Source organism: Ornithorhynchus anatinus, chromosome 13, assembly GCF_004115215.2.
Source record: "Ornithorhynchus anatinus isolate Pmale09 chromosome 13, mOrnAna1.pri.v4, whole genome shotgun sequence".
NCBI classification, from domain to species: domain Eukaryota; kingdom Metazoa; phylum Chordata; class Mammalia; order Monotremata; family Ornithorhynchidae; genus Ornithorhynchus; species Ornithorhynchus anatinus.
Window position 1 is genome coordinate 32,657,869 of NC_041740.1, and position 27,943 is coordinate 32,685,811.

Here is a 27,943-nt window from a genome sequence, read left to right on the forward strand (position 1 = left end):
CCACCATTATCCGTCTTAACAGCTACCGGCCTTATCCCTACCCCAGGGCTGAGCCCAGCGCTCGGCACCTAGCAAGCGCTTCAGAGCTACCAACATTATCGTTCCCCCGGGGTCGAGACGAGCGTTTAGCGAGGGCTTAACGGCTCCCCTCGTCGTCCTCCCTGTGCCGATCACTCCCCCGGCGGCGGCGGCGGCCTCCTCGGCCTCCTCCTCCTCCTCCTCCTCCCGCTCCCCGTCGTCGTCCTCCCTCCGCCCCGCCGCTCTTAAAGGGAGGTGGCGCCGCTGAAAGGCCCCCCGCGCCCCTTTCCGGCCGGGGCTCGGTATGGAGCACCTCGGCGGGGCGTCCGGAGAGTAGCCGCGGCGGGGGGCTCCCCGCGGCCGGCGACCGGTCCTGGGGGGGGGGGGGAGGCGGCTGAGGGAGGCCCCGCCGCGGGGAGGCCCCGCCACCGCCGCAGCCGCCGCAGCCGCCGCCGCCGCCGCCCGGTGCATTGTGGGAAGGGCAGGGCAGGATAGGGCAGGGCAGCGCCGGCCGCCCCGGCTGCGGGCGGACCACGACGGCGGACAGCCGAGAGGTAAGAGGCCCGGGCCGCCGCCGACGAGAGAGAGGGAGGGAGGGAGGGAGGGACGGACGGAGGGAGGGAGGGAGGGAGGGAGGAGGAGGAGGAGAGCCGAGCGGGGGAGGGGGGCCGCCCACCGCCCGCCCGGCTTAAAGGGGAATATTCGCCCCGACGCCCGTCGCGCCCCCGGCCGGTCCTTCCCCCTCGCCGCCGGCCGCCGCCGGCCTCCTCCCCTCCGTCGGTCGGGCGGGAAGGCGCGCGCGGCGGGCGGCGCCGCCGACGCCGCTTTAAAAGAGAAGCGCCGCCCGCCGGTCCGGGGCTACGACGGAGGAGGGAGGAGGCGGCGGCGCAGGGGTTAAACGCTTCACCCGCCGACATTTTTGGTCGGCGAGGGGCCGCCGCGCCAGAGGCCCCTCCGCCTTCCCCTTCTGCTCCCTCGCGGGCGGGGCCGGCCCGCCGCCACCGAGGCCGGGGCCCAGGCCGCTCCCGGGCCCCCCCCCCCCCCTCCGGACCTCCGGACCCCCGGACCCCCGGCTCCCCTGCTCCCCTACACGGGGTCCCGTCCCCCGTCCGCTCCTCGCCGGGCCGGGCCGGTCCTGCGCCCCCGCACAGCGGCCTGCCTCGGCGAGGGCCGCGCGGCCACCAGCCCTCCAGCCCTCCAGCCCTTCAGTCCTCCAGCCCTTCAGTCCTCCAGTCCTCCAGCCCTCCATCCGGACCGCGCCGCCCGCCACAAAGCGCGCAACCCGGGCCTCATTTGCCTTTAAAGGCGGCAGCTTGAAATTTTAAGGTGTCCCCGAATTCGGCGGCCGCTCCCGGCTCCCGCTTCATGGAGCCCCCGGGGTTGCGGGACCCCCGTCCCCCCCATTCATTGTCCCCGGGGGAGGTAGGAACGGGGGCGGGCAGAGCTGCCATCTGCACTCCACTTTCCCTCCTCTTCCTTCTTTCCTCCCCCCCACCCCGCTTCCACTCCCTCTTAACGTCCTCGTTTAAAAACGCCTCTATCCGTTGCCGGATTGCCCGCGCCGAGCGCTTAGGGCAGTGCCCTGCACCGAGTCAGCGCTCCCTAAATGCCATTGAATGAATGAGTGAAAAATGCTCAGAGGGGGCCGGGCAGGAAGGGGTTAAACTTTAGCTCTGAATATTCATGGCATTGTTTTAAAGTTGTAAACATCTCGATTACTGGGGGAATGTCTCTTATGCAGATTTATCTCCCCCCCCCGTGACTGCAACTTCACCCTAGATGAGGATGATGGTATTTGTTAAGCGCTTACTGTGTGCCGAGCACTGTTCTAAGCGCTGCGGGGGTGGGGTGGGGATACAGAGTGATCGGGTTGGCCCACGTGGGGCTCCCGGTCTTAATCCACATTTTACAGGTGAGGTCACCGAGGCCCAGTGAAGTGACTGGCCCGAAGTCACCCAGCTGACAAGTGGCGGAGTGGGGATTGATAATGTTGGTATTTGTTAAGCGCTTACTATGTGCAGAGCACTGTTCTAAGCGCTGGGGTAGATACGGGGTAATCAGGTTGTCCCGTGTGAGGCTCACAGTTAATCCCCATTTTACAGATGAGGTAACTGAGGCACAGAGAAGTGAAGTGACTTGCCCACATTCACACAGCTGACAAGTGGCAGAGTCGGGATTCGAACCCATGACCTCTGACTCCCCAGCCCGGGCTCTTTCCATTGAGCCGAGAGCTCTTCTTCTGCTCCCCCATTTCACCCCCCTCCCCACCCCCAACATACGCAAAAAGGATGGGGGGGGGCGGGGCATGGGGAGCTGCTTTCATTATAGTTTTGTCTTCCCATTCAAGTTTGGAATCGAAAATCCCACAGCTCCTGCACGATGACTCCTCCGACCAATAAATATTTGGCTGTTAAATAACTTTCTAAATCAAAGAATGCTTACAACCCTGTGCTAGGTCCTCCCCTAAAAAAGAGCAACAGCATTTTCTGGGGCGGGTATGAAAGATGGGGCCTCACGAGTTGGATTCCGGCCTGCCCTGGTAGGGGCTGCTAAGCATAAGACATTTTGTGTTGGAGGAATTTTAATTTTTTTTCTTCCTCGATCTTTGAGGGTTTGAGTCTGAGAACATTTTTCTCTAAATCGTCAGGGTGTGTTCAGAAATTTCGGCAGCTTGCTTACGATGTGGGCTTCCATTTCTCCGGTAGGTCGTTGTTCGGATACCGTGACTTCTCAGACCCCCGAATCGAAGGCACAGGTTTCCAGCCGGAATCGTTGCTCATCCCAGACACGTTTTTAGTGACTGGGGTTTGGAATACTGCCCGAGTTTGGGCTTTATAAGATTTGTTTTAAGTAAGCAAGATGCCTCCTAGGGGAGTAAGAACACTTAAAAGTGAAAGCGAGTTTAGTCCTTAATCAGAGTTTTTGTAGGGGGGAAAGTGCCCCTAAAACTTGGGCCGCCTATATGATTCTATGAAACCCAATCAAATAGTAATCCCGAAGGCTTAGCAGAATGTGAAGAGGCTATAGACTTTTGCTGAATCCAGAAGGCCTCGAACCCCAAAGGGTCAGTTGCAGACACCCATGGAACTACCAGACACAAGTGCCGGTCATTAGTATGGCTTTATTGTCTCGGCCCCGGCAGTGAGATGATAATGAGCTTGAGCCGTGGCAGGCTTTGTCAGTGATTTGTGAACACCCTTCGCTGGAAGGGCTATTGGCTTTCTAGGAAAGAGCTCTGCAGGAGCAACTCTCCCCAAGAAGTCTCTTGTAAGAAAACGAAGTCTAGTGTATTAACAACTTTGTCCCTTGGTAAAAATCCTACTCTTCCGAGGGGCCTCCTGCGAGTTTTGGATTTTGGTGTATACTTCTGACTCAGAATGAAAACATTTTCGTCTAAAATTAGATTTGGCAGCATGGAAAATTTCATAAAACGAGTTTGCATCCAGATCTTCCACCAACTTTCCAACGGACCCTCTACCCCTCGCCGAATATTTGCAAGAACACAAAGAATACTTTCCGCCGAAAGCATTCACGTAGGAAAAGAACTGTAAAATTTGTGACCCACCACATCTACCAGTCGCCAATTGTTGCGACAGAGCGTTTTGTATTCATTTCTGGTGGTGTTTTACCCCACAAGAGAAGCTGCACGGCCTAGCGGAAAGAGCACGGCTCTGGGAGTCAGAGGACCGGGGTTCTAATCCCAGCTCTGACAGTTGCTTGCTGTGCGGCTTTGGGCAAGTCGATTAACTTCTCTATGCCTGAGTTCTCCTGTTCTCCCTCCTCCTTGGACTGTGAGTCCCAAGGAGGACAGGGACTTGCTTCCAACCTAATTGACTTGCATCAACCCTGGTGCTTAGAACGCATGGAGTAAGCGCTCAACAGATACCATAAAACAGACAAGCGTTTTTGAAAGCTATTGTTATGGGAAGATGCCATAGGAAATAAGCCTGCCTGGGTCTGTGGCTTCCTTAATAATAATAATTGTAGTATTTGTTAAGCGATTACTTATATGCCAGGCACTCTACTAAGCACTGGGATGGAGACGAGCAGATGGGGTTGGACGCAGTCCCTGTCCCGCGTGGGGCTCACCATCTCGATCCCTGTTTTACAGGTGAGGTAACTGAGGCACAGAAAAGTGAAGTCATTTGCCCAAGGTCACAGAGCAGACAAGTGAGGGGGAGGAGCCGGGAATGGAACCCAAGGTCCTCCATTCACCTCCACCGTATAACTGGATTGTAATACTGCTTCCAGGCATCGGGGTCTCTTGTAGCTGAGATCCAGGAGTACTGGACGGTAGTATTGCAGCGTTTTATGTACGCAAGAACAGCAACCCTGGAGGTGTTGGTGGGGGTTGGGTATTCTTGCCGCCTTCCAGCTTGTGGAAGGAGCAGAAAGGCACCAGTTTTCCCTAACTTAAAAATCCCAAGAAACTGTTGGAGCCTCCCAGAGCACTGCCGGAAGGTCCCTCCCCGGGGGTGCGACTTGGCGTTTTTGGGCTGGTAAACGGTCTTCCTTTAATGCCTACCCTCGTCCGCTCTGTGCCAACAGCCAGCCTGGTGGGCCTTTTCCTAATGCTGTGCCCCTCTGCGACTCCTAGGTGGATCTGGAAAGAAACCGGCAAGCCTGCTTACTCCAGAGGTAAAGGAAGCAAGTTAAAGCTGCAAAAGTGTGCGTGACAGAACCATGTCTGTTCGGGAGTCCTTTAACCCAGAAAGTTACGAATTGGACAAGAGTTTTCGGCTAACCCGCTTCACGGAGCTGAAGGGCACGGGCTGCAAGGTACCCCAGGACGTATTGCAGAAATTGCTGGAGGCACTGCAGGAGAATCACTTCCAGGAAGATGAACAGTTTTTGGGGGCAGTTATGCCCAGACTGGGTAATGTAATCCACTTTTTTCTAATGGCATCCGGGCGGACACCCCTCGCCAGCTCCTCCTAAACCTTCCTCTGCACCTTGATTTGCAGCTGCTTTGCTCCTAGCAAGATCCAATCCAGGACCCAAAGGCTACCTCTGTCTGTGTCTAGTAACTAACTCCTTTGACACCAGAAAGCACTTGAATGATAACAGGGGTGTCAGAGGTGCGGGGGGTGGGGGGGGGAGCGGGAGCGGGATTCTCTTGTTAATTTGGTAGCGGGGGAGGGAGTGGCCAGCTACTGAATTACTGGCGAAGTGACTGTGACTAGAATTTGGCTACCATGACCTGATTCCTGGAAATCTGAGTGTGTTGCACTAAAACTAAATGATGAACTAGCCAAAGGATAATATCGTCTGGGAGGTTTTATACAATCCACCCCCGCCCCCCTCAATACACATACACCTCCTGTAATATTTGAGGGTGGGTAGCTCAAGATATTTTGGGTAATCCTGAATTTTTGAAATACTTTTTTTTTTAATTTTTAATTTTGAATCTTAACTTTTTTGAAAAAGTGCTTTTCTTCCATTTGGGAATGCCATGTGTCTGAAAACATGAAGACTAGAAGCCCAGAGCTGTTAGTTAAATCTAAAGAAGAAAACAAACCACTTAGATTAATAAAGGACATAATTACAGTACAAAATTACAGCTGATGTTTAGTTGTGAGCCTGTCTCCCAAGGGAAACAAAAAGGCCTGATTTGTCGATTCTCCATTGTGCAAGGAAGTGTTGTGGTTAATGGTCTGGCACAAAGGACCAGGAGCCTTTATTCCAGGCTTCTTTCTGTTGTCACAAAGCATCAACCTGGTAAAGTGATGTGTTAGCTCTCTGCCTCAGTTTCCCCCACATGTTAAGAAGGGTGATCAGTTTCTCCACTTGCATTCCTTATAGGTGTTTGTGAGCCGTAGGAGAGCGTGGGCACTGACAAGCAAATTAACTGCTTATAAGCTCTTTGTAGGCAGGAAGCGTGTCTACCAAATGTATTGGACTTTCCCAAACACTTAGTTTACAGTTCTCTGCGCTCAATAAATACCAATGATTAATTATTCTTTGGAACTTCATTAACCCTTGCAGAGTCTCAAGATCTGAAAGGCTCTAAAAGTACCACCATCCTGTGGGGGTTCTATTCTTTTACGGTTGGCAGGCGAGCAAGTTGAGGATCCCTGAGCCTTGATCCTCAGTGTTGTACTCCCCAAGGAGGAGCCTATCTCACACAGACTCCCTAAAAGTATGTTCCGCTTCCATTTTCCCCACTGACTGTGGTAGGTCTCTGAATCGTCTTGCAGGGCGTTCCAGGACCTGGCCCTAAACCAGTGGCAGGCTGAGTTCTTACAAAGAAAGATAGCTTACTGCTTTCTGTTTCCTAGAATCAGGTCCATTATCAATCCAGCAACGATACTTATTGAGCACTTACTCTGTGCAGAGCACTGTACTAAATCAATCGGGGGTATTTATTGAGCTCTCAGTGTGCAGGACACTATACTAATGCTTGGGAGAGTATGTTACCACAGAGTTGGAAGACTCATTCCCAGGTCCCTGGGAGAACACAGTAGAGTGAAGAGTCACCATCCTTGCCCTCAAGGAGCTTAGTGGCCGGGAGAGAGAGACTAAAATAAATTAAGGGTAGAGGAAAGCAATAGAGTTTGCGGTTCCAGCGCTTAGAACAGTGCCCAGCGCTTAGAACAGTGCTCGGCACATAGTAAGCGCTTAACAAATACCAACACTATTGTGTACATAAGGGTGAGGGGTGATGGGGTGAGTGTTGAGCATCCAAGTGCTTAGGTGATGCAGAAATGGTGGAATAAGAAGACGTGTCTGCTAATCCTGTTGTATTGTACTCTCCCAAGAGTGTAGTACAGTGCTCTGCACAAAATAAGCACTCAGCAAATACCACTGATTGGAGGAGATTATTTGATTTGCTAAGATGGAATGATTCTGCAAACATTGAAAAACTAGAATGGTAGATTTTTTCTTTTTTAATAATAATAATGTTGGTATTTGTTAAGCGCTTACTATGTGCCGAGCACTGTTCTAAGCGCTGGGGTAGACATAGGGGAATCAGGTTGTCCCACGTGGGGCTCACAGTCTTAATCCCCATTTTACAGATGAGGGAACTGAGGCCCAGAGAAGTTAAGTGACTTGCCCACAGTCACACAGCCGACAAGTGGCAGAGCTGGGATTCGAACTCATGAGCCCTGACTTTTTAATGGTATTTTTAAGTCCTTATTATGTTCCAGTCACCATACTAAGCGCTGGGATAGATACAAGATAATCAGGTTGGCCACATTCCATTTCTCACATTGCAGCTCACAGTCTAAATTGGAGGGAGGAGAATCAAATCCCCACTTTTATAGATGAGGTAACTGAGGCACAGAGATATTAAATGACTTGCCCCAGGTCACAGAGTAGACATGTGGCAGAGTCGGAATTAGAACCCAGGTCTGTAATCTTAAATACATAGTTCTTGGAAACAGAGTTGTGTCTTCTACATGTTTTTTTAGATGTGAACCTAGAGGATAGTCCGAGCATATTGTAACTTTAACAGAACATTTTATATGTCTGATGCAAGGTCTAATAAAGTTCTACGGTAGATAATGAATTTTTAAATTTTTTTATGGTATTTGTTAAGCACTTTCTAAGTGCTGGGATAGCTTCAAGCTAATAGGTTGGACACAGTCCATGCCCCGCATGGGACTCACAGTATTCATCCCTCTTTTACAGGTGCGGTAACTGAGGCACAGAGAAGTTTACATGACTTGCCCAAGGTCACACAGCAGACAGGTGGCAGTGCTGGGGAGAGAGCCCAGGTCCATCCGACTCTCCGACCTGTGCTCTATCCATTAAGATTTTCTACTGTAATATTTAGCAATAGCTCTTTCATGGTATTAGCTAATAGTTTAAGTGAAGAGACAGTAACCCAAGAAACATTGCCAGTTTTCCTAAAAGTTCACAAGGAGCTTTCATATAAATTCTTTAATGTCAGTATTATCTGAAGGCAGTATAAATGTGAAGTGCATTAGACCTAGTGATTCCACAGTAAATGCCATTCACAGTTATACTGCAGAGGACAGGGTCCCTGTCTTTGAAACTTTTGCCCTAAAAAATTCCAAATCCTGCTTGTTGAAATGCAGTTTCTTCTGAGAGGTTGTGGAAATGTGATCTCCCTGAAATATTGCACAGGTCTTTGTTGGAGCACAAATGAGAATTGATTGCTAGAGAACTGATTTCTTGGTGCTTGAATCCAACTTTCCCTTTTTTTTTTTTTGAAGTGAAATTCCCCAATCTCCCATGGGCATGGTCCATGCTTTATGTCTTTTTTGGGGGTGGGCGGGAGGTGGGGATTCTGTCTGTACTTCAGGTTACAGGGGAAAGACTCTTTTCATAAAATCCATGACTCTTAATGGGCTGGCTTTTTTTTCCCTCTTACCTGGGCTGAAAGGGAAACAGGAAACTCTCGTCTCCCCCTCTAGACTGTAAGCTCGTTGTGGGGCCGGGAACATGTCTGCCAATTCTATTGTATTGGACTCTGACACACGCTTAGTACAGTGAAATGTACATAGCATTCAGTACCATTGATGATGATGAAGAAACAGCCCTCACAGGAGCTGATACCTGTACATGGAATGAGCTGATGATAGAGGTAGTAGGGTACCCTAATATTGAAAGCAATAAATCAGTAATGCTCTTCCTGTGCCCGTGTCGGACCTTGGATAAAGTTGGCATTTATTGGGCTCGTATATAATGGAGCTAAACATCGAGGTACAAAATAATTGAATCGGATCCGCTTCCTGGCCTACATCGGCTCACAGGAATGGAGAATAGGCATTTTAACCCCATTTTACAGACAGGAAACTGAAGCCCAGAGAAGTTAAGTGACTTACCCAAGGTCGCAGAGTAGGCAAGTGACAGAACTGGGACTAAAAGCCCTGTCTCCTAATTCCTGGCTCTGATCCTGCATACTTTTTCCCCTAGGCCATGTGACCTCTCATTCATCCCCGGCCTCTGTCTTCCACCTGATTGCTCATTTATCACTTTCCAGTCCCATTTCCAGTCCCATGTTCAAAACAAATGTGACAATGTAAATGTAGTTTACTTTCATAATTGGTTTGGAATCTTAAATTACAAGATAGGGTGATCTTTTGTAGCTGTCACCTGTCATTTTTGCAAAAGAAGAGTTCAGGAGAAGGCAGAAGAAAGAGAAAGCTGTCTTTTCAGGAGAAATACAATGTGCATGTTTAAAGCATTTAGGAATAGGCTGGGGTAGATGAGAAAGAGGAGATTAGAAGTTGGTGATGATTAAGATTTCCCCATAGAAGAAGCATCGAGTCCTGGTAGAAAAAGCACAGGTTTGGGAGTTTGAGAACCTGGGTTCTAATTCTGGCTCTGCTACTTGTCTGCGTGACCTTGATCACTTAGCTTCTCTATTTGGGACAAGGACTGGGTCCAATCTGATTATCTTTACCTCAGTGCTTCATACAGTGCCAGGCACAAAGTAAGCGCCTAACAAATGTCTTTTTTTAGAAAAAACAAAAACAAGACATATAAATATTTTTATTGTTGACATTTGATATTTTGTCAGAAATTTACCTCGTAGTCATGTACCAGTACTTTTTAATGTCACTCAGCTGTATGTGCTTGGTGAGGGGTGGAAAGGGATAGGAAATGCTTGTTACAGAGCATATGCTTGCTAATGACACACCCCATATTCGACTTCATAATTATTTCTTGTGAAAACAATGAGGAAAACAGTTTGGAGAACATTCTTTAAGGGAGAAATAAACTTTGTAGGTTTGGGACTTCACGATACTGACATAAAAGTAAGATGCAGTCAGTTTTCTTATAGCGTGCATGTTCACTACATGCATCTGACTGGATAGAATATGATGCTGTTTCAGAAGAAACACTTGTGCACGTTGGTCCGAGCTGACGAACTACCGCGAGTTTTTCTTAATGTGAGGTTCTTCAAGGATGTTCTCAGAGAGTTGATTGCATAGAAATTCTTAAAATGATAGTAGATATCTTGTCTAGAGGGTATCGTAAACTGTCTCTGGTAAAATCAGTTACTCTATTCCATTAACAGATCCACCAATGTATTTTCCCAGAATATTGTCTAACAGTTTGAGGAGAACCATTCTTAAGTTTAAGTTGCACTGGTACATTGGCATGGCTACAAAAATAAAAGACTAAAAAAATTTGTGGTACATGGCATTTGGCTTCTCCATGTTTAACTTGCATATTTTTTATGGTCCCTTGCATCCTCCTTGATTCTTGTCCTTTCTTTTAGGCTGGTTGTGTTTTGCATTTATTTCAGTTCTGCCCCTTGATAAGAAACACATTGCTTCCTTGGCAGCGTCTGCTTTTCCATAGGCCGGTTTTACAATTTCCTTCTCATTCAAAATATTGGTTTCAGAAATAATAAGACCGCTCTCTCCCCTCTCCTCCCCCCCTTCTTCGTTTTTGTGATGGTTCCTGTCTTTCTAGGCATTGGGATGGACACCTGTGTTATTCCTTTGAGGCACGGAGGTCTCTCTTTGGTGCAGACCACAGATTACATATATCCCATTGTGGACGACCCTTACATGATGGTGAGTGTGGACGAATGATGTTCTCATTGGGCTCTTGGTTTGTAAAAGAAAGTTCGTTGTGGGCTGCCCTAGTGCCAAAGTCGACTGCCCTGCGGTTGTGCCTATAGACCCACACGGGCATTAGGGTGGAGAAGGGATCGAATAGGCTCTAGCCAACCCCAAAATTTATTAGTTTTTTTTGCTCTTTTTCAAGCAGGGTTTTGTCAGATGGGGTTTTCCTTATTCATTTCCGCCACACCCTTGCCCTGGGTTTTTATGCCTTCTTGCTTCCTCAGTCAATCAGTAGTTTTTCCTGAGTGCTTACTGTTGTGCAGAGCACTGTACTGAGTCTTTGGAAGTGTAAAAGTACTTAATAGAGTGCTTTGCACACAGCACTCAGTAAATTCTCTTGATTGAGACAGTATAGTGGGCTGACACCATCTCTGCCCCTGGGAGCTGACAGATATTTTCATGCTGGAAATCAGTAGCCTCCCTAGTAGGACCGGCCTCGATTACTTCCCTCTAGAAGTGAGAGTTGTGCTTGTCTCCTTGCTAACTTCTTGGGTCCTTAGTCCAGTTTCTTGAAGTACCCTCTCCCCCAGAGCTTTGGGTACACCAGACCTAAGCCTACCAAGTGGCTTCATGCTCATGTACTATTATAGACCAAGCGTTAGTGGGGGCAGGGGTCACCGACTGCTGGTAGTGAGCATGGTTATTTGATGGTCACTGGGTAGCTTGGCTATCCCGCCATTACTTCTTTCCTGGGAGCAGCCAGTGAAGAGCTAGAGCTTTTCCCCTCTACACTGTAAACTTTCTGTGGGCCGGGAACGTGTCTTCCAGGTCTGTTTTATTGTACTCTTCCAGGCGCTTAGTACAGTGGTCTTCTCGCAGTAAAAGCTCAATAAATATGATTGTTTCCCTCAGAGAACAGGACTCTCAGGGTCAGGCAGCTAGGGGTGTGGGACAGCAAGACAGAGCCTGAAGATGGTGTCATAAATCCTTTTGGTGAGCTCTCTGATGCTTATTGACTGACCAAGAGCCCTCTCTTTGCTCTGGAGCCCCAAGATGAGGCGGTAGCAGTTAAAGCGGCCAGTTGCTTCCTCCACCCCGGTCTGGCCAGTTGGCCCTTCTTGGTCAGTCTGGGTAAACTTGATTCTGTCCTGGAAGTAGGGGCCTCAGCCATCCTGAATGCTCAGACTGCGGAAATAGAAGGTCTTCCATATAGAGGGTAGGTGGCCCTGAGCCAGCCTCACCATGGCCTTGTACCTTGGATTCCCTTCCAGCATCTAGCACCTTCCACACAGCCCAGTTTGTCCTGGCTGTGTCCAGTCCTGGTCTGGCCTACCTGTATTTCTGGGGCAGATTCGTCTCCCAAATCAATCTGCCTGGCCTTTCCCCCTCCTTTGATCCTTTGATATTCACCTGGCACAAATAATTGTGTCTTCTGGGAGTGTCGCTGTTTTCAAGGCTTTCAAACATTTTCATCCAATGATGTCTCCCTTCCTAGTCCTCTAGAAGTCGAAATGTTTGTGTGGGACTCCAGTCCGAGAAGGAGCGAGCTGTAGTAATGTTGATCTCGTCTGTATTGTCCAGGCCTAGGGCAGGAGCAAGGAGGCGTCTACCCTCTGGACACAGGAGGGACGGGACCCTCAGCCCAGGGGAATTCTCCCAGTTGTCCCTGTGATGGGGTGGCCCTGGCCATGTTGGAGGGCAAAGGTTGTGTTGCTGCTTAGAGGTACACAGTCCCCATGGCTCCCACTTAGAGAACCACCATTCTATGCCTGGACTCTATTGGATCTGTGTTGGTCTGTGAGCGAACAGAAAATTCCTCCTAAGTTGCTGCTGCTGACGTTTTTCTTTCTCCCTCTTCCAGGGCCGGATAGCCTGTGCCAATGTCCTAAGTGACCTTTATGCCATGGGGGTTACCGAATGCGATAACATGCTCATGCTCCTTGGAATCAGTAACAAGATGACAGACAGGGTAAGCTCGGTGTTGATTACCTACCATTCTGCCTCGTCCCTGCTTTCCTGCGGTTTTCATTTCAGTGCATCCCCACATCTCTGGTCCCAGCACTTTCCCAGGGGGAAATGAAGAGACCGTTGGACTGGGGCTCCTCTCCACCCCTGAGGGCAGGAACAGGCTGCAGTTAACACATTCTTCCTTTTGGATCCTTGTTTTTTTCCCCCACTCTTGGAGCCAGGACTTCCAGAGGTGGAATGTTCTAGGAAAATACAAATTCCCAGAATTTAGCAGCGCACAGGAAGGGACGGTGGTCTATAGGGCTGGAGAATCTGAGAAGAATGTGGGGAGAGCGTGAGAACCGAGGGGTGTTGAAGTGGTTCTCACACCCATGCTGAAGGGAGATGTATAATGGTGACCCAGGCAGGCTGGAAAGCCCTACTCTCCAACCCTTTCTTTAGCCCTTCCCGGTACCCACAGGACCCTGCGTTCTGTCCGTGGAGGTCATCTAGCATTGGGGCGGCTCCGGGCTTTTTCTTCTGGGAAGGTTTAGAACAGTGGCCGCATTTTTCCTGAGAGGTGGGGTTTGCCTGCTAGCACAGACCAGGATTTCGGAGGACCGCTGCAAGGGAAATACCTGAGACTCCCCGGGCCAGGGTTCTTTGAGTGTGGCAGGCATGTCTGTTTAGGGAAGAGTGGGATGGGTTCACCCCCTCTCCCTCAGCTGTGGAAGGGAGAGGCTAATGCCCTTTGGCAGGATTCCCTTCACTCCATGAGGAAAGAGAGTGGAGGTGCAAACCCAGCTGTGCTGGGGCTGTGATAGACACTGGAAAATGGCCGCAGGGCAGAACCCAGGACAGTGGTCTGGAACTAGAGGCAGGTCAGGGCTCAGGACTGCCCCCTCCAAGGGCTGTCCAGAGTTATCGAGTCTTAGGTTTTTAAATGCTCTCACTGCCTGTAGCTTGTCTATAATTGATTTATCTTTCTATCTTCTCTCCTTACCCTCACCCCCGCACCCAGATTATGAGCCCCTCGTGGATCAGGGACTGTACTGAAGGGTTTATTTTCTGTTTAACCCAGAGCTTCATGCATTTTAGTAAGTGCTCAGTAAATACCATAGCCAATTTCCAAGCTGCCTGGGGTGAATAGCTCTTAGATTCTGTTACTGCTTTAATTCCTCTGTGGAGAGCAATATGGATTAGTGGAAAGAGCACGGCCTGGGAGTCAGAGAACCTGGGTTCTAATCTCGGCTCTGCCAGTGTCTGCTGTACGACCTGGGGCAAGTCACTTAGCTTCTCTCTGCCTCATTTCTCCTGCTTTCCCTCCTCCTTAGACTGTGAGCCCCATGCAGGACTGGGACAGTGTCTAACCTCATTAATTTATATCTACCCCAGCACTTTGAACATTGCTTAACACAGAAGTGCTTAACAAGTACCATCAATTAAAAAACAAAACAAAAACTTCCAAGAAGGCATCTTCCGATGTCTTTATTTGTATCTGGAGCTCTTACGTTGTGAGGTTGTTCCGCCTGTTGGAAACTGACACCTCTCACGGACTCCCCTCTCCACACCCTTGCTCTCTTGTGTACCCCTTAAGCACTTTGATACTCACCTCAGCACCACTGAACCTATGTAAATAATCTTACATTCTACCATTTCCCAAATCTCTAAGCTATTTTTATGTATGATTCTCTTTGTAGATTGTAAGCTCCTCGTGGACAGTGATTGTGTCTAGCAGCTCCGCCGTAAGGTCCCAACCACTTAGTACAGTGCTCTACACAAACTAAGCACTCAATAAATACCATCGATTGACAGACTGACAGACTGATTTTGCCTTTTCCCCCGCAGGAAAGGGATAAAGTGATGCCCTTGATTATCCAGGGTTTTAAAGATGCAGCTGAAGAGGCCGGGACGTCGGTGACCGGTGGGCAGACGGTGCTGAATCCGTGGATCGTCCTGGGAGGGGTGGCCACTACAGTCTGCCAGCCCAACGAATTCATCATGTGAGTTGCTTTGACAGGATGTCACATGCCCGTTATGGAACTGGCGGAAAGCTTGCGGGGCTGACCCTTCATATGCGACGTGTCAGCACTCTCCCCATCTCCCTAGCCCCACAAAAATCCCATCTCCTCCACAGAGCCTTCCCTGATGAACCTCACTTCTCTCAACCCTCTTCTCTCTCTCTTCTGCATCGCTTAAGCACTCGAGTCCCTACCCTGAGCATACCCTAGCCCCAGAGCACTTAAATACATGTTTTATACACCTCTGCTTCCCCTTCTTATAATTTATTTTAATATCCGTCTCCCCCTCTAGAATTTAAGCTCCTTGTGGGCAGAGAACGGGTCTACCAACTCTCGTAAACTCTACTTTCCCAAGTTCTCAGTACCGTGGTCTGTAAAAACGATTGATTGCCCACGGACCCTGCTCTCTCTGCGTGGGTCTTCCTTCTGAGCCCTCTCCCATCCTGGTCCCAGCTTCCTATGGGGAAGAGATTCTCCTTAGCCCCCATCTGACTCCTCCTTCTGCCTGAAATGATATTAATTTCAAATAGAGGATTCATTTTTCTCCCTTTCTCCTCTTTCTACTTTGCACTAGGCTGAGGGACAAGAAATACACAGTGTGGTTTTTGAGGATGAAGATGTTGAAGGAGGATAAGTGGTTTTGATGCTGGTCTGCATCAGCTAGCAGACCCTCCACTTTGCCACTGGCCAGTGTAACCCAGGATTTGAATGGCAGCATAGGATTCTCCCAAATCACCTCTCCCAAACAGGGGCGATGCCCTCACCTTAAGATTTTTCTGAGTTGGAGTCTCTGGTGGACTTGGGGGAAAGAACCCGGGTGAAGCAGAGCTTTTTCTCAGACCACTGGGCTGCTTTCGGTGTCGTAGGTGTGATCATGGAGGGTTTGCCTGCCCTTACTGGCCTCATGCCCGATTCTAGGACAGCTTTAATCCTCTAACGCATGGGGTGTACAAAATTAGATTCCAATCCGGAAACGACCAAACGGCTTCAAGGAAGCCATCTTCCGTAAGAGGGGTCAGGAAGGACTTGGCTTGGCTTCTCTTTTGTTCCAGAAGAAGATGGAAAACTCCCAGTAGAAGCTGAATTGTGCAGGACGGTGAAGCGGAGGACGTGAACCCCGGCCTTCGTTCAGCTGGCTGGCATATGAGTTCTAAAACTCTCCCCCCCTTCCTCCCACTCCCTCCAGAATCTGAATCGAGGTTGATCCAATCTGGTGTCCAGACCTTTCGTACTCTTGCTGGTGGGGGGAAAAAAACAACAACCATTGAGGCTGAGGAGACATAAGGGACTTAGGAGTGCAGATCTGGTCCAACCTAAAGGAAGTAGCGGGGATTTCACAAGGTGAAGATTCCTATATAGATGTGGGTGGGTGCTCTGCACAGAGTGAGCGCTCATATTTATTGAAGAAGAAAACATTCTACAGGGCTACCTTCATATGATTCTGGCAGGGACTTCTGAGGTCTTGTGGGTATTTGTGTTTTTAAAGAAGAGAAACAGCTGTATGTGTTTGCAAAGGAATATAGCTGAGTTTTGGTGGCACCCCTGGGCCTCAACCCTTGTAGGACTTTGCTTAAGGGAATTTCAGCCACAGAACTTGGAATTGTTCAATTGTTTCTCCGCAGGCCAGACAATGCAGTTCCGGGAGATGTGCTCGTGCTAACTAAACCCCTGGGAACCCAAGTGGCGGTAGCGGTGCACCAGTGGTTGGACATTGTGAGTAAATGGCGCTGAGAAGAAGGGAAATTGGGCACAGGTTCACTTGCTTATCACTGAGGGTCTATAAATCCTCAGGATAAAAACAGAGAAGGTTGACCTGGGGAAGGAGCACAGACCTGGGACCCAGAGGACATGGGTTCTAATCCTGGCTCCACCACTTGCCAGCTGGGTGACCTTGGGCAAGTCGCTTAACTTCTCGGTGTCTGTTTCCTCATCTGAAAATGGGGATTAAATACCCGTTCTCCCTCCTACTTGGTCGGTGAACCTCATACGGGACAGGGACGGTGTCTGGTCAACGTATAGTGTACCAAACTTAATACAGTACAGTGCTTGGCGTATAGTGAGTGCTTAACAAGAACCACTATTATTATCGTTGTTGTTAATGATGATAAAAAAAAAAAGGTTTCTGGGGCAAGAAAAGTTAGTGTTTGAATTTAAAATCATAGCAAGGGGACTTCAGCCCTTCTGAGCCCTTTCTGGAATTTTACATGATTATCTCGCCGCTATCTCAGCACTTAATGAAGTGCTTGACCCAGAATAAATGCTGAACAGATGTCATTATTATCATTATTATTATCCTTATTACCTGGGCACATAAGCACGTTGCATCTTGGCCACTTTGTACATTCGAAGCGCTTAGTACAGTGCTCTGCACATGGTAAGCGCTTAATAAATACTATTGAATGAATGAATGAGTGGGGTAGCCTCCTATCTATGTGCAGCTTGCAATTTAGTTGTGGTGGTATCTAGAAAATAAGTTTTCCCCACTGGGCACGTCTGTTTTTAGCATTTTTCATAAATGGCACTTGCTTGTCTTGTTGCACAAAAAAGGTCTTCCTGTTTTCAGCCATCCCAGGACCGGCAGCTAGCGTGGCTACAGATAGAAAACAGCGGATGAGAGCATGATCTTTCAGATATTAGGTTGAATCAGCAATATTGGCAGTTAAGTCAGGGACAGTTATGTTTGGTTTCAACTAATGAAATGAGACCTTTGGTTGGGTAAGTCACAGGTAGAAAGTAAGTCTAGAAAACCAAGTCAGTTTTCTGGCTGCCGTCATACGTTATCCCAGATTGGTTCTTTCATGGATGTAACAACTCACAAATTAATAGGATGGTTGCAAATTCCTACCTACTTCGGCACTTTTAATTTCCACACCTGTCATCTGAGCCGGTTTCGGCTCTGAAGAACAGTTGAGAGAGAGAGAGAAATAATTTTATTACTCATCAGCAAAGTATATCTCCGCTTGCGAGGCAGAGCAAGAGAATTCTCTCGAGGCTGCACCATTCGTCAGTTATACTCACACCATTTGTGATGGTAAATAAGAAATTAACCATCATGCATCCTCGTGCGGGTATCAGACGCTTACACTAAAATGCAATTTGTAATTCACACAGAGGATTACATGGCTGTCAAGAGGCCTGAGAAAGTTTTAAGAAAATGAAAATGGAGATGCTGGTTGCTGGGTCAAAATCTCTGAATGAGGTCTGGCACTTTTTACTATGTCATGTAAAGGCAGCCTGGCCTATGGAAAGAGAATGGGTGCAGAGTCAGGAGATCTGGCTCTTAGTCCCAGCCGTGCCACTGGTATGCTTTGGGATTACGGACGTGTCACTTAACCTCCGGGTCTCATTGCCCTAGTCTGTAAAATGAGCATAATAATTCCTGGGTGTTTTTTTTTGTTTGTTTTCATAGTTGTTAAGCATCTACTGTGTGCTGGGCACTGTACTGAGTGCTGGGATAGATACAAGCTAATCAGTTTGGGCACAGTCCAAGATTTACATGGGGCTCAGAGTCTTAATTCCCATTTTACAGATAAGGTGTTTGAGGCACACAGAAATTAAGTGACTTGCCCGAGGTCACACAGTGACCTAGTTTCTCTGACTCCCAGGTCCCATTCTCTATCAATGAGAAGCAGCGTGGCTTAGTGGAAAGAGCACGGGCTTGGGAGTCAGAGGTCACGGGTTCTATTGCCGGCTCCACCACTTGTCAACTGCGTGACTTTGAGCAAGTCATTTAACTTCTCTGGGCCTGTTATCTGTAAAATGAGGTAGACTAGCTTTGGTGTCAGAAGGATTGGAAGTTCTTTCTGTCTTGTTCATTTTTCTAATTCTGCCCAGAGTGCATCCAAATCCAGGATTCTTGTATCAGGTTGTAGTGCTGTACGCATCCATGTAGTTAAATGGCTAAAGAAGCTAGAACTCGTCACCTCCCTCGTGTCGCTATGTGCAGGAGGTCTGGAGTAGACAGGCCTCTGATACAGGGGAGAATTGGAAGAGTAGCAGTGTGGCCTAATGGATAGAGCATGGACCTGGAAGTCAGAAAGATCTGGGTTCTAATCTTGACTCCACCTCTTATCTGCTATGTGACTTTGGGCAAATCACTTAACTTCTCCGGGCTTTGATTTCCTTATCAATAAAATAGGGATTAAGACTGTGATGTGGGACATGGACTGTGTCCAACTGATTAACTTGTATCACCCCAAGGTTTAGTACAGTGCCTGGGACATAGGCTGCTTAACAAAAACCATTAAAAAAACCTATGTGTGGCCTCAGAAACCATCAGGCCGTTACCTTGCAGCCTCTGGGCGGCCTCCCACATGGCCCAGGGCTCTGGCTATAAAATGAAGATTCAGTACTTGTTCTCCCTCATGGGACAGGGCCTGTGTCTGACCTGATTAACTTGTATCTACCCCAGCACTTATTGCAGGACACATAGTAAGCGCTTTTAACCAATACCATTAGAAAAGGGAGGGGGTGAGCTTTCTCTTGAGATAAACTATAAGAGAAATGATGTTGTGGTTATCTGGAACTAGGGGTAATCAGAATTTTTCATACAGAATTCCTTTAAGACCAGATTCAGGGGAAGTGGGAAAGACCCACTTTCCCTCTCTCCAGGATAAATGAATGACTGTCATTTGCCTGTAAAGTGACCTTGGGTTAGTCACTTAACTTCTCTGTGCCTCAGTTCTCTCATCTAGAAAATGGGAGTTAAATACCTGTTCTTCCTCCCCCTTAAATTGTTACTCCAGGTGAGACAGGGACTGTGTCCTCCTTGATTATCTTGATTCTACTTCAGTGCTTAGTACAGTGGTTGGCATTTGGTGCTTAAACAAATACCACAGTTGTTATTAGTATCATTATTATTATTAGGTAATTGAATCCAATTAGACCTTGAAGAACCAGAATAATCAACCAGTAATTTTAAAATCGAAAGACATGGCAAAGTGAAACTGAAATAAACTTAATAGAATCTCAAAATATGCAATATGAAAAAGTAGGAAAGTCAAAAAGTGGGGTTATGATGTGGATGTGGTTTATCAGTGCCTCCTGTCCCCCCTCCCCCCAAAAAACTTAAAGGATTGTGATCATTTGTGATCAAATGCCCTGCCTTGCACAGAGAGCATAGCAGCCAGTGAGTTCCCCTCTTCCAGAACCATCTCTTCATGGCTGCTGATTTTTACAGGTCCTATTAACTGCAATATCTAATTACAAAAGAGTGAATGGAGAGAGGACAAGCTTTCATGATTACATGGCTAGACACTTAAATATAATTGTCACAAAAGGAATTAAATTTGATGAAACAGTAGGAAGCTAGGGAACTCAGTGCATACAAATTTACATAAATGAAATTCCATTTTCCAGGGGATTTTGCATGCGGCTATGCCCCCAAAATAGGTTTTTTTTTGTTTCTGAAAATAGAAGACTGAAAAATTAATCTCTTCCCCTTTCTCCCAATTCTTCTCAGCCTGAGAAATGGAATAAAATCAAACTGGTGGTTACTCAGGAAGATGTGGAGTTGGCATATCAAGAAGCAATGATGAATATGGCAAGACTCAACCGAACAGGTAAGAAGAATGGAATTCTTCTCATGTTGATATTATGGTCTTAAAAGCAGATTCATGGAGTGTAGTTGGTGTCTGAGAGGATCAGCTGAAAGACAGAGTCTGAAATGATTTTCAAGATAAATAAGAAAAGCATCTAAGAGGTAGAAACTGGAAGGTGGACTCTGAATATCTTTAATACTTCTCTGGCAAGGATTGTCACTCAAGAGGAGTGGCCATTTGCGTTGCCGGATCAAGCTATATTTGCGCAAGGGAAAGAGAATGAGCAAGTACCATAACCAACTGAATTCTGAGTGGTCCCACAGCTGAGCATCTAGGGTCGGCTGCTCCAGCCTTCCTGGGCTCCTGATGCCTCCAGTTTGCCGATCTGTCACAGTAACAGAGTCTGTAAATGTGGTCACAGGTTGAGGGATTGAGAGCAGGACCAAAGTGGCCTTCAAGACCCAGGATCATTTTATGTGCTTAATCCCTCTTTTTAGAATACTTTTTCTTCCAACTTGGAGGTGGGTGGTAGCCTTTTCCTGGTGCAAGGGCCATCTCTGCTCCATTTCCAACAGGTGTGGTTTTAGGCTTGTCTTTCCTAAAGTTTGGCCTTCCCAGCACTGGCTCACCATGGAACCCTGGACCAGTAACCTGCTACAGGAAATTCCAGCTAGAATTCCAGTGAGGCCTTTGGAGGGTGCTCTAGGAGTGTGGGTTGTTGCTAAAATGGGCGTTGTGGATGGACATGATATGGAAGATGATCTGCGACAGGGCACTCATCAAGATGGTTTGAGAGTTTGGATGGCTATCTGCCTCAAATGATAAACTGCTGATGATCTGGATGAAGAAAAGAGAAGCAGATTTGGCCATTTCTTAGATTGGTACCTATGAGCCTCGTGTGGGACAGGGACTGTGTCTGACTTGAGTATCTGTATCCTCCCCATTGCAGCAAGAGACAGCGGCCTGGGCATCACAGGACCAGGGTTCTAATTCTGGCTCCGCCAAGCGTCTACTATGTGACCCTTGGACAAGTCACTTAGCTTCTCTGTGCCTCAGTTACCTCAGCTGTAAAATGGGGATTAAGACTGTGAGCCCTATGTAGGGCAGGGACTGTGTCCAACCTGATATCTTGCATCTATTTCTATGCTTAATACTGTGCCTGGCACATAATAAACTCTTAATAAATACCATAAAAAGTAGGTGCTTAACAGGTCCTATTATTATTATCATTATTTATTATGTTGGTCTCCTGCAGTTTTGCAGGGCTTTCATGCCTCAGGAAGGATGAAGAAGAAATAGGGGATATAAACTGCTCCTTGCCCTTACAAAATAATTTCCAATTGTTTGGGGATTGAGAGAGGAGTCAGATTGGTCCCCAGCATATAGCAGCATATAGCAGCATCGGGGGTGAAAAGTTCCTAGTTAGAAAAGCAGTGTGGTCCTGTGGAAAGAGCATGGACCTGGGAGTTCTAATCAGAGGAGCAGCGTGGCTCTGAGAAGCAGCATCGTGTAACGGAAAGAGCATGAGCTTGGGAGTCAGAGGACGTGGGTTCTAATCCTGATCTGCCATCTGTCTGCTGAGTGACCTTGGGCAAACCACTTCTTTGTGCCTCAGCTCATCTGTAAAATGAGGATTAAGACTGTGAGCCCCACATGGGATAACCTGGTTACCTTGTATCTACCACAGTGCTTGGCACAAAGTAAGTGCTTAGCAAATACCATAATTTTTATTTATTATTAATCCCAGCTCTGCCACATGCCTGCTGGTGACCTTGGGCAAGTCACTTAACTTCACTGTTCCTCAGTTACCTCACCTGTAAAATGGGGATTAAATCCTCCTCCCTCCTACTTAAATTGTGAGTCCCGTGTGAGACAGAAACTGTATCCAGCCTGATTAACTTGTGTTCAGTTGGTATCATAGATTGAGTGAGTCTTCTGAATGTCCCCCTCATGTGTCCAGACCAGTGCTCTGAAGTTGCTGTATCAACAGTGCTGCTAATGCTCTTGAACATGTCAATTACTAATCGTTATTAACCATTAGAATTGCTTGCATTTTTATCATGAGAAAATCCACTGGGGTGGATTGACATAATTTTTTTTCAAATATTCCATCATTTTCAATGTATCTTAAAACAACTTTGAAATTGCAGTGCTCTGTAGTGGATGCAAGTCTGGTCCTGCCTCCTCTCCTTTTTCTCTCTCTAGCTCTTTGGATATTGCAAATAAAGGAGTTTGGATGGGAGCAGTTTGCATTACAGCTAAAAAGAATCTTATTTAGACATATGAAAGGGACTCGAACATCTCCTCTGCTGACTTTTATAAATTAACTTGTGGAATTACCACGCCAACATACACATAGCCCTACCTAATCTTCCTCTTGCTCCTCTCCTTCTCTCTGCATCCTCTCCCTCCGTGTTTAGACTCCCTCCTCATAGGCTTGCTCTGCCACTCCTGTTTCCCCTCACACCTGTCCCAGTGGTTCCAGGCTCTCGAGACCCCAGCTTCCCCCCCCCCCCCCTTCTCTTGTTCCTGCCCCTCCAGTGGTGGTCCAGTTCCCCAGTCCCCTTTGCTTGGAAGCCATCTCTGAGCCCAAATCCCATATATATGCCCTATAAATACCCTATACACCTATACACACCCATATCTATGGCTTGATTTGGATCTGTTTTTCTATTTCTGGGACCCAGCGAGAACAAAACTGGAAAACCAACATGGAACCTGAACTTGGGTGGCTTTTCACCATGTGCCCATGTGCCCAAGGGCAACGCGGCAGTTATCGCGGGAACCGACCAATATCAGGAGTGCTTTTTTCAAAGTACTGACTGCAACCTCTCTTTCAGGGTGAGGCTCCTGATGTGCTTAAACTTCAGCAAATTTATACTCTCCATGAGAAGCAAGAGCCATCATTTGAGACTTAACTACTTTAAAAAAAAAATCACCACCATTAACATAGTGTAGTGACCTTCAAGGGTTTATCTGCTTGATGAGAAAAAGATTCAACCCTTGAAGGGATAGAAAAGGAATCAGTCTTTCTAAGGTGGGGAAGTTCCAGTCAGTAGTCTAGATTCTTGACAAGGGTGGGATTTGTGCTGGGCTGAAGTGAAGAGGAGGATCTGAAGATTTGCAGAGAGAGGAAAGAGATCATTAAAAGGGAAAGGGAAGAAGAGATAAATTGAGCATCCCTCCTCCTCCTCCCAAAAAGCAAATATGGAGAAGTTAATAGGGAAATGAAATAAACAAGGGCAGGCAAATTGATAAGGCTTTTATATTGTAAGTAACTCTAAGCTGCTTGTGGGTAGGGAACAGGTCTACCAACTCTGTTATGTTGTACTCTCCCAAACGCGTATTTCCGTGCACTGCACACATTAAGCACTCAGTAAATAAGATTAAAATACTTTTTGTCTGTAGCTTGAATCTATATTCCTGTTGGATGCCCAAAAGCAAACTTGGGGAGAAAAAGAGGAGACCTTACATAAACTCTGTACAGATTTTTAGTTCAGGGAATCAGACAAAAAAAAAATTGCAGGATTTCTCAGGATGTTATCATTTCAATTTCAAAGAGTGTAGAAAAACCAATGCAGTGTTTTGAATGTTGTCCACAGGAATAAATGATACCCATTGTTGAGTGTAGTTAGAAATTACTTTCCTTAAATAGCAAAATCACGTCCCATAAATGCCTGTCAGTAGTGGACTAGAATCTGAGCTTTAGACTGTGAGCTTGTAGGGAAGGAATGTGTTTTTATATTGTACTCTCCCAAGTGCTTAGTACAGTGCTTTGCACGCAGTAAGTGCTCAATAAATACAATTGAATACAATTGGATGATTAAGTGAATGAATGGACTTCTGACTTTTTTGAAATCAGAGCTTCTGAATCACTTAGAGGAACCTAAAATATGGGCAGAATTACAGTAAGGGGTCATCCTTGGTGGCTCTGAAGTTACTTCAAAGGGTCACACATACCACCTTATTCTGAATTTTAAGATCAAGGTAAGGTATTTAAGTTATGCACGCTTGAGTGTCAGCTGGGCATAATGGACATTCTGACTTCAAAATAGCTGTTTTTCCAGCATACAATGCTTTGCCTTTCCTAACTCTTGATTTGTTTGCCGTATTTTGGAAAGCTCTTAGCACTCAGACTCAAGAACTACAATTGCAGAGCATCAGATCAGTGTCTAATCTGCTTATATTGCATCTACCTCAGCATTTAGTACAGTGCTTGGAACACTGTAAATGCAAACAATTGTGATGGTTAATAGTGATCAGTAATTGACATGTTCAAGATCACCAGCAGTGTTGGTCAAGCAACTTCAGAGCACTGTTCTGGGTACTTGATGGGGGCATTCAGAGACTCACTCAATCAGTGGTATTTACTGAGCACCTATCTGGGCACAGGTTACTGACCAGAGATCTTGGAAGAGCACAGTGGAGTTAGAAGAAATAAAAGATGTGATCGCTGCCCTGGAGGAGCTTACCATCTAATGAGGGAGACAAAAAACTGGCAGAAACTGGCAGCTATTCAGTAGTTCAAGTTGAAAATTGTATTTTTCCAGAGAATGTCATCTCTGCATAGTGGCTTCCTGTCACTTGGGAATTCATGTGACTAATGGAGAAGGAAGCAAAATTATCCTTGTTGGGCATCCAAATAGCAGGGAATTTATTACTCCCTGTATTTTCTTTCAGCGGCTGGACTCATGCACACATTTAATGCCCACGCGGCCACGGACATTACGGGGTTTGGAATCTTAGGCCACGCGCAGAACCTGGCCAAGCAGCAGAGGAACGAAGTGTCTTTTGTAATCCACAACCTGCCCGTGCTGGCCAAGATGGCTGCCGTCAGCAAGGCCTGTGGAAATATGTTCGGCCTTATGCATGGGACCTGCCCAGAGACGTCAGGTGAGAGCGCTGACTGGGTTTCGGGAGTTGGGGAGGGAGCTCGGGGAGGCTGGGAGAAGGCCATGAGGGTATTGGGGACAGGGCCTTGGACCTCTTCTCCCTTCAGTGGTAGCAGGCCATCCATCTTAGCTCTGTTCTGGGGCCATCGATTGCCCTAGAGGTCTGGGCCCAAAGTGGGGCTTGTATATGCTGGGTGAGGTGGGGGTGCGTAGGTAGAGCGGGCTGAGGGGAGGAGAGGGGAGAGAAAAGATTGTGACCGTTCAGTTATCTGACCATTCAGTTATCCTCGCAAACTTACTAGTATTTGAGCTGACAATCAAAAGCACAATCCCTTTGATGTGACTTTTTTTAAAGGAAAGTAACCCGGCTTTCATTCTGTTGCTAAAAAGAGAACCTTTAAAAATGAATGCAACTCTTAAAATTGGTTTTGGGGTTTTTTTTTTGGTTTTTTTTTTCCCCAAAAGGCTCTTTCTCTCCAATCTCCCCCTTCCACAGGAACCCATGTCTGTTTTCTTTCAGTCCCTTTCTTCCGCTATCTTGTGTTTTGTCTCTTATTCTACTCCTTTTGTTTGCTCCTCGCTCCCTGCTCCCATAACCCAGAGTATTGTCCTTACTGTGGCCAGTGTACAATGGGCAGAGGCTCCGTGGGCAGAGTGAGGGCCAAAGCCTGGGAAGGTCAGCCACAGCCAAGGGCCCGGGCCCTCCCAGCAGCTGTGGTGGGCTTGGGGGAGGGCAGGGGGTTTTATTGTTTGGGTCATCTGCTGTTTTAAAACAAAGCTGCATTTTTTTGAAAACTAGCTGTAACTGGGTTATTTAGTATTGGCAAGTAAATCAATTTCAAAACTTTTCTGTAACACTGCCATGAAGAAGATTTTTTTTGTTTTTTTCCCCTCCCATTTCTGATTTTTTTTTAACTTCACTAAGCAAATCGAGTAGAGCTCCCCAAAAGTTTTGATCCACTCAACTTGTACAGGGATAAGGTCAGGGAGTGTAGATGCTATTGGTTTTTATTTTCTCCGAAGTTCCTATTGGGATTGGAGATAGGGAAAGGAGATTGAGTAACCAAAAATTGCGATGGTAAATTTATGGAACAGATCAATTTTTTCCCCCTCTGAATAGCAGCGAGGAAGATACAGGTGCACATACACATGCGTGCCCTCACTCTCCCCTGTGTGGCAGAAGCGAAGGTTGATTGGCCAGGGAGGAGCGATTGGCCGGTCAAAGCTTGCCAGTTGGTGGAGAGGAGAGGCAGAAATCCTGAACTGAGCAAACCAGTCCTCCATTCACACCTCCCCCCATCTTTTCCCCTCACCAGGAGGCCTTCTAATCTGCCTACCCCGTGAGCAGGCGGCCCGCTTCTGTGCAGAGATCAAGTCCCCCAAGTACGGCGAAGGCCACCAAGCATGGATTATTGGGATTGTAGAGAAAGGCAACCGTACAGCAAGGATCATAGACAAGCCCCGGATCATCGAAGTCGCACCGCAAGTAGCCACCCAGAACGTGAACCCCACGCCCGGGGCCACCTCCTAATCCAGACCGACACTGCTGGGCCGTTTCTGTTTTTTAAATCGGTTTATTCCTTTGTCGCCATTACAATTAAAGACTGTAAACCCAGATCTTGTGTCTCCGCCCCTGGTGGCCTTGGGCCAGCCGGTGAGCGGATGCGATTAGTAAAAGAAAATCCATTGCCTTTTTTTCCTGTTACATTAACTGAAGATGCACCTAATCTTGAGGCAGCTTCTGAGTTGAGAATGATATTGTTATCCAATACTGTTGATTCATTTTGAATCTTTAGACACTTATCTCTCGCCGCATAGGCTCTTTTTAAAGGTGCTTTCACGTAGCACAGACATTACCAGTAGTGTGTCAAATAGCTGTTGGTGTCTTTTCATTCTGTGTATATTTATCATGGTAAGTCTATTCATCCTTCGACGCCTTGAATGATATTCTGGACAGGCAATAAATTGGTAGTTGACACGCAGCGGGTATACCCAGTAAGAGGAGGTTTGCATGATTCCTTTCCGTCTTTGATTTGTAAAGTTTCGTCTTATGATCCGAGAGCATCTCTTCGAACCTGGACACGTCTTAGCCGCTCCCCTCGGCGACGCAAGGCCCAAGTGCTTAACTTTGCATGAAAAGCACTTCAAAGTGGAAGGAGACATTTTCATTTCCTTATTTGTAGACTTTATAAGGTTTACGGTAGTATCAGTAATCGTTTTGTTTTATTGAAAGCAAAAAGGAATTGCTGATTTTTGCCGTGTGATTGGATGTGCTCTAGTGCAGCAAAGGGTTGCCGACCAAAAGGGGGTTCATGTATAAAATTCATTTACAATTCAGTATATAATTACACAGATAATTTTTAAATATAATCAATAATAAAAAGACTGGTCTGTGGATGGTAGTGTTTAATACATTTTATATTTTGTATAGTGATTACAAGCCTTTGTTCCCTTAAAATCAGCAGCTACTTAGCATAATTCTTAGAGTTATTTTGTCTTTTGCTCCAATACATTTTTCGTGCACGCTTTTTGTGATCTGTGTTAAAAACCTACATTGCCAACATTGCAGCTTGAACCTAAACTTGTTATTCAAATAAATATTTAATTTTTTTTATTGCTCTTGTATAAGTGGACCCCTTTTTAGTTTTGTCTTGGAGGATCAGAAGAGGTTTTGTTTGGAACAGTTGGTGATGAACTGAATTGTAATTTTCTTGTTTAATGGTGTTTAACCTGGGTGAAGCTATAGTTGACTAAAATTCATGTCAAGAGGATAAATTGTTTTTTTCAAAGTGTCTTTTGGGATTTGTTAAGAAGCAGAAGCTTCCGAATGTTTTAAACCTTTTGCTAATCGGCCTGGAATGATCATTGCCAAAAAAGACCAGAGTAAATAGATCTTCATGGAAGTGTCTTTATGAATGAGACGAGAAAGTCCAATCTAAATCTCTTGTCAAAGAGTGTTGCCACCCAGGGCTAAATGGCGAAGGATAACTTGGATAGAAGTCGTTGCGGTAATGGTATTTATTAAGTGCCTCGAATGT

The 27,943-nt window shown here is 46.9% G+C and overlaps 1 protein-coding gene across 3 annotated transcripts; it reads left to right on the forward strand.

Moving 5' to 3' along the window:
• The first annotated feature begins 477 nt into the window (after positions 1 to 477).
• On the forward strand, positions 478 to 27,690 carry SEPHS1 (selenophosphate synthetase 1). 3 transcript variants are annotated; one of them, XM_029077997.2, is made up of 9 exons: positions 478 to 572; positions 4,616 to 4,894; positions 10,411 to 10,514; positions 12,367 to 12,474; positions 14,301 to 14,455; positions 16,096 to 16,186; positions 19,935 to 20,034; positions 24,694 to 24,906; positions 26,222 to 27,690. In XM_029077997.2, exons 2-9 carry the CDS (start codon positions 4,702 to 4,704, stop codon positions 26,434 to 26,436), a joined length of 1,179 nt encoding a protein of 392 aa, XP_028933830.1. In that variant the 5' UTR covers positions 478 to 572; positions 4,616 to 4,701; the 3' UTR covers positions 26,437 to 27,690. The 3 variants fall into 3 exon arrangements, with proteins under 3 accessions (XP_028933830.1, XP_028933831.1, XP_028933832.1); XM_029077998.2 differs by lacking the exon at positions 478 to 572 and adding an exon at positions 1,339 to 1,440; XM_029077999.2 differs by lacking the exon at positions 478 to 572 and adding an exon at positions 2,800 to 3,551.
• Positions 27,691 to 27,943: the final 253 nt, after the last annotated feature.

Excerpts from the sequence above, each read along its gene's own strand:
- SEPHS1 (XM_029077997.2), top strand. The coding sequence starts at position 4,702 with ATGTCTGTTCGGGAGTCCTTTAACCCAGAAAGTTACGAATTGGACAAG. Across the intron at positions 12,475-14,300 it reads GTAACAAGATGACAGACAGG|GAAAGGGATAAAGTGATGCC; the intron begins GTAAGCTCGGTG and ends TTTCCCCCGCAG. Across the intron at positions 20,035-24,693 it reads GGCAAGACTCAACCGAACAG|CGGCTGGACTCATGCACACA; the intron begins GTAAGAAGAATG and ends ATTTTCTTTCAG.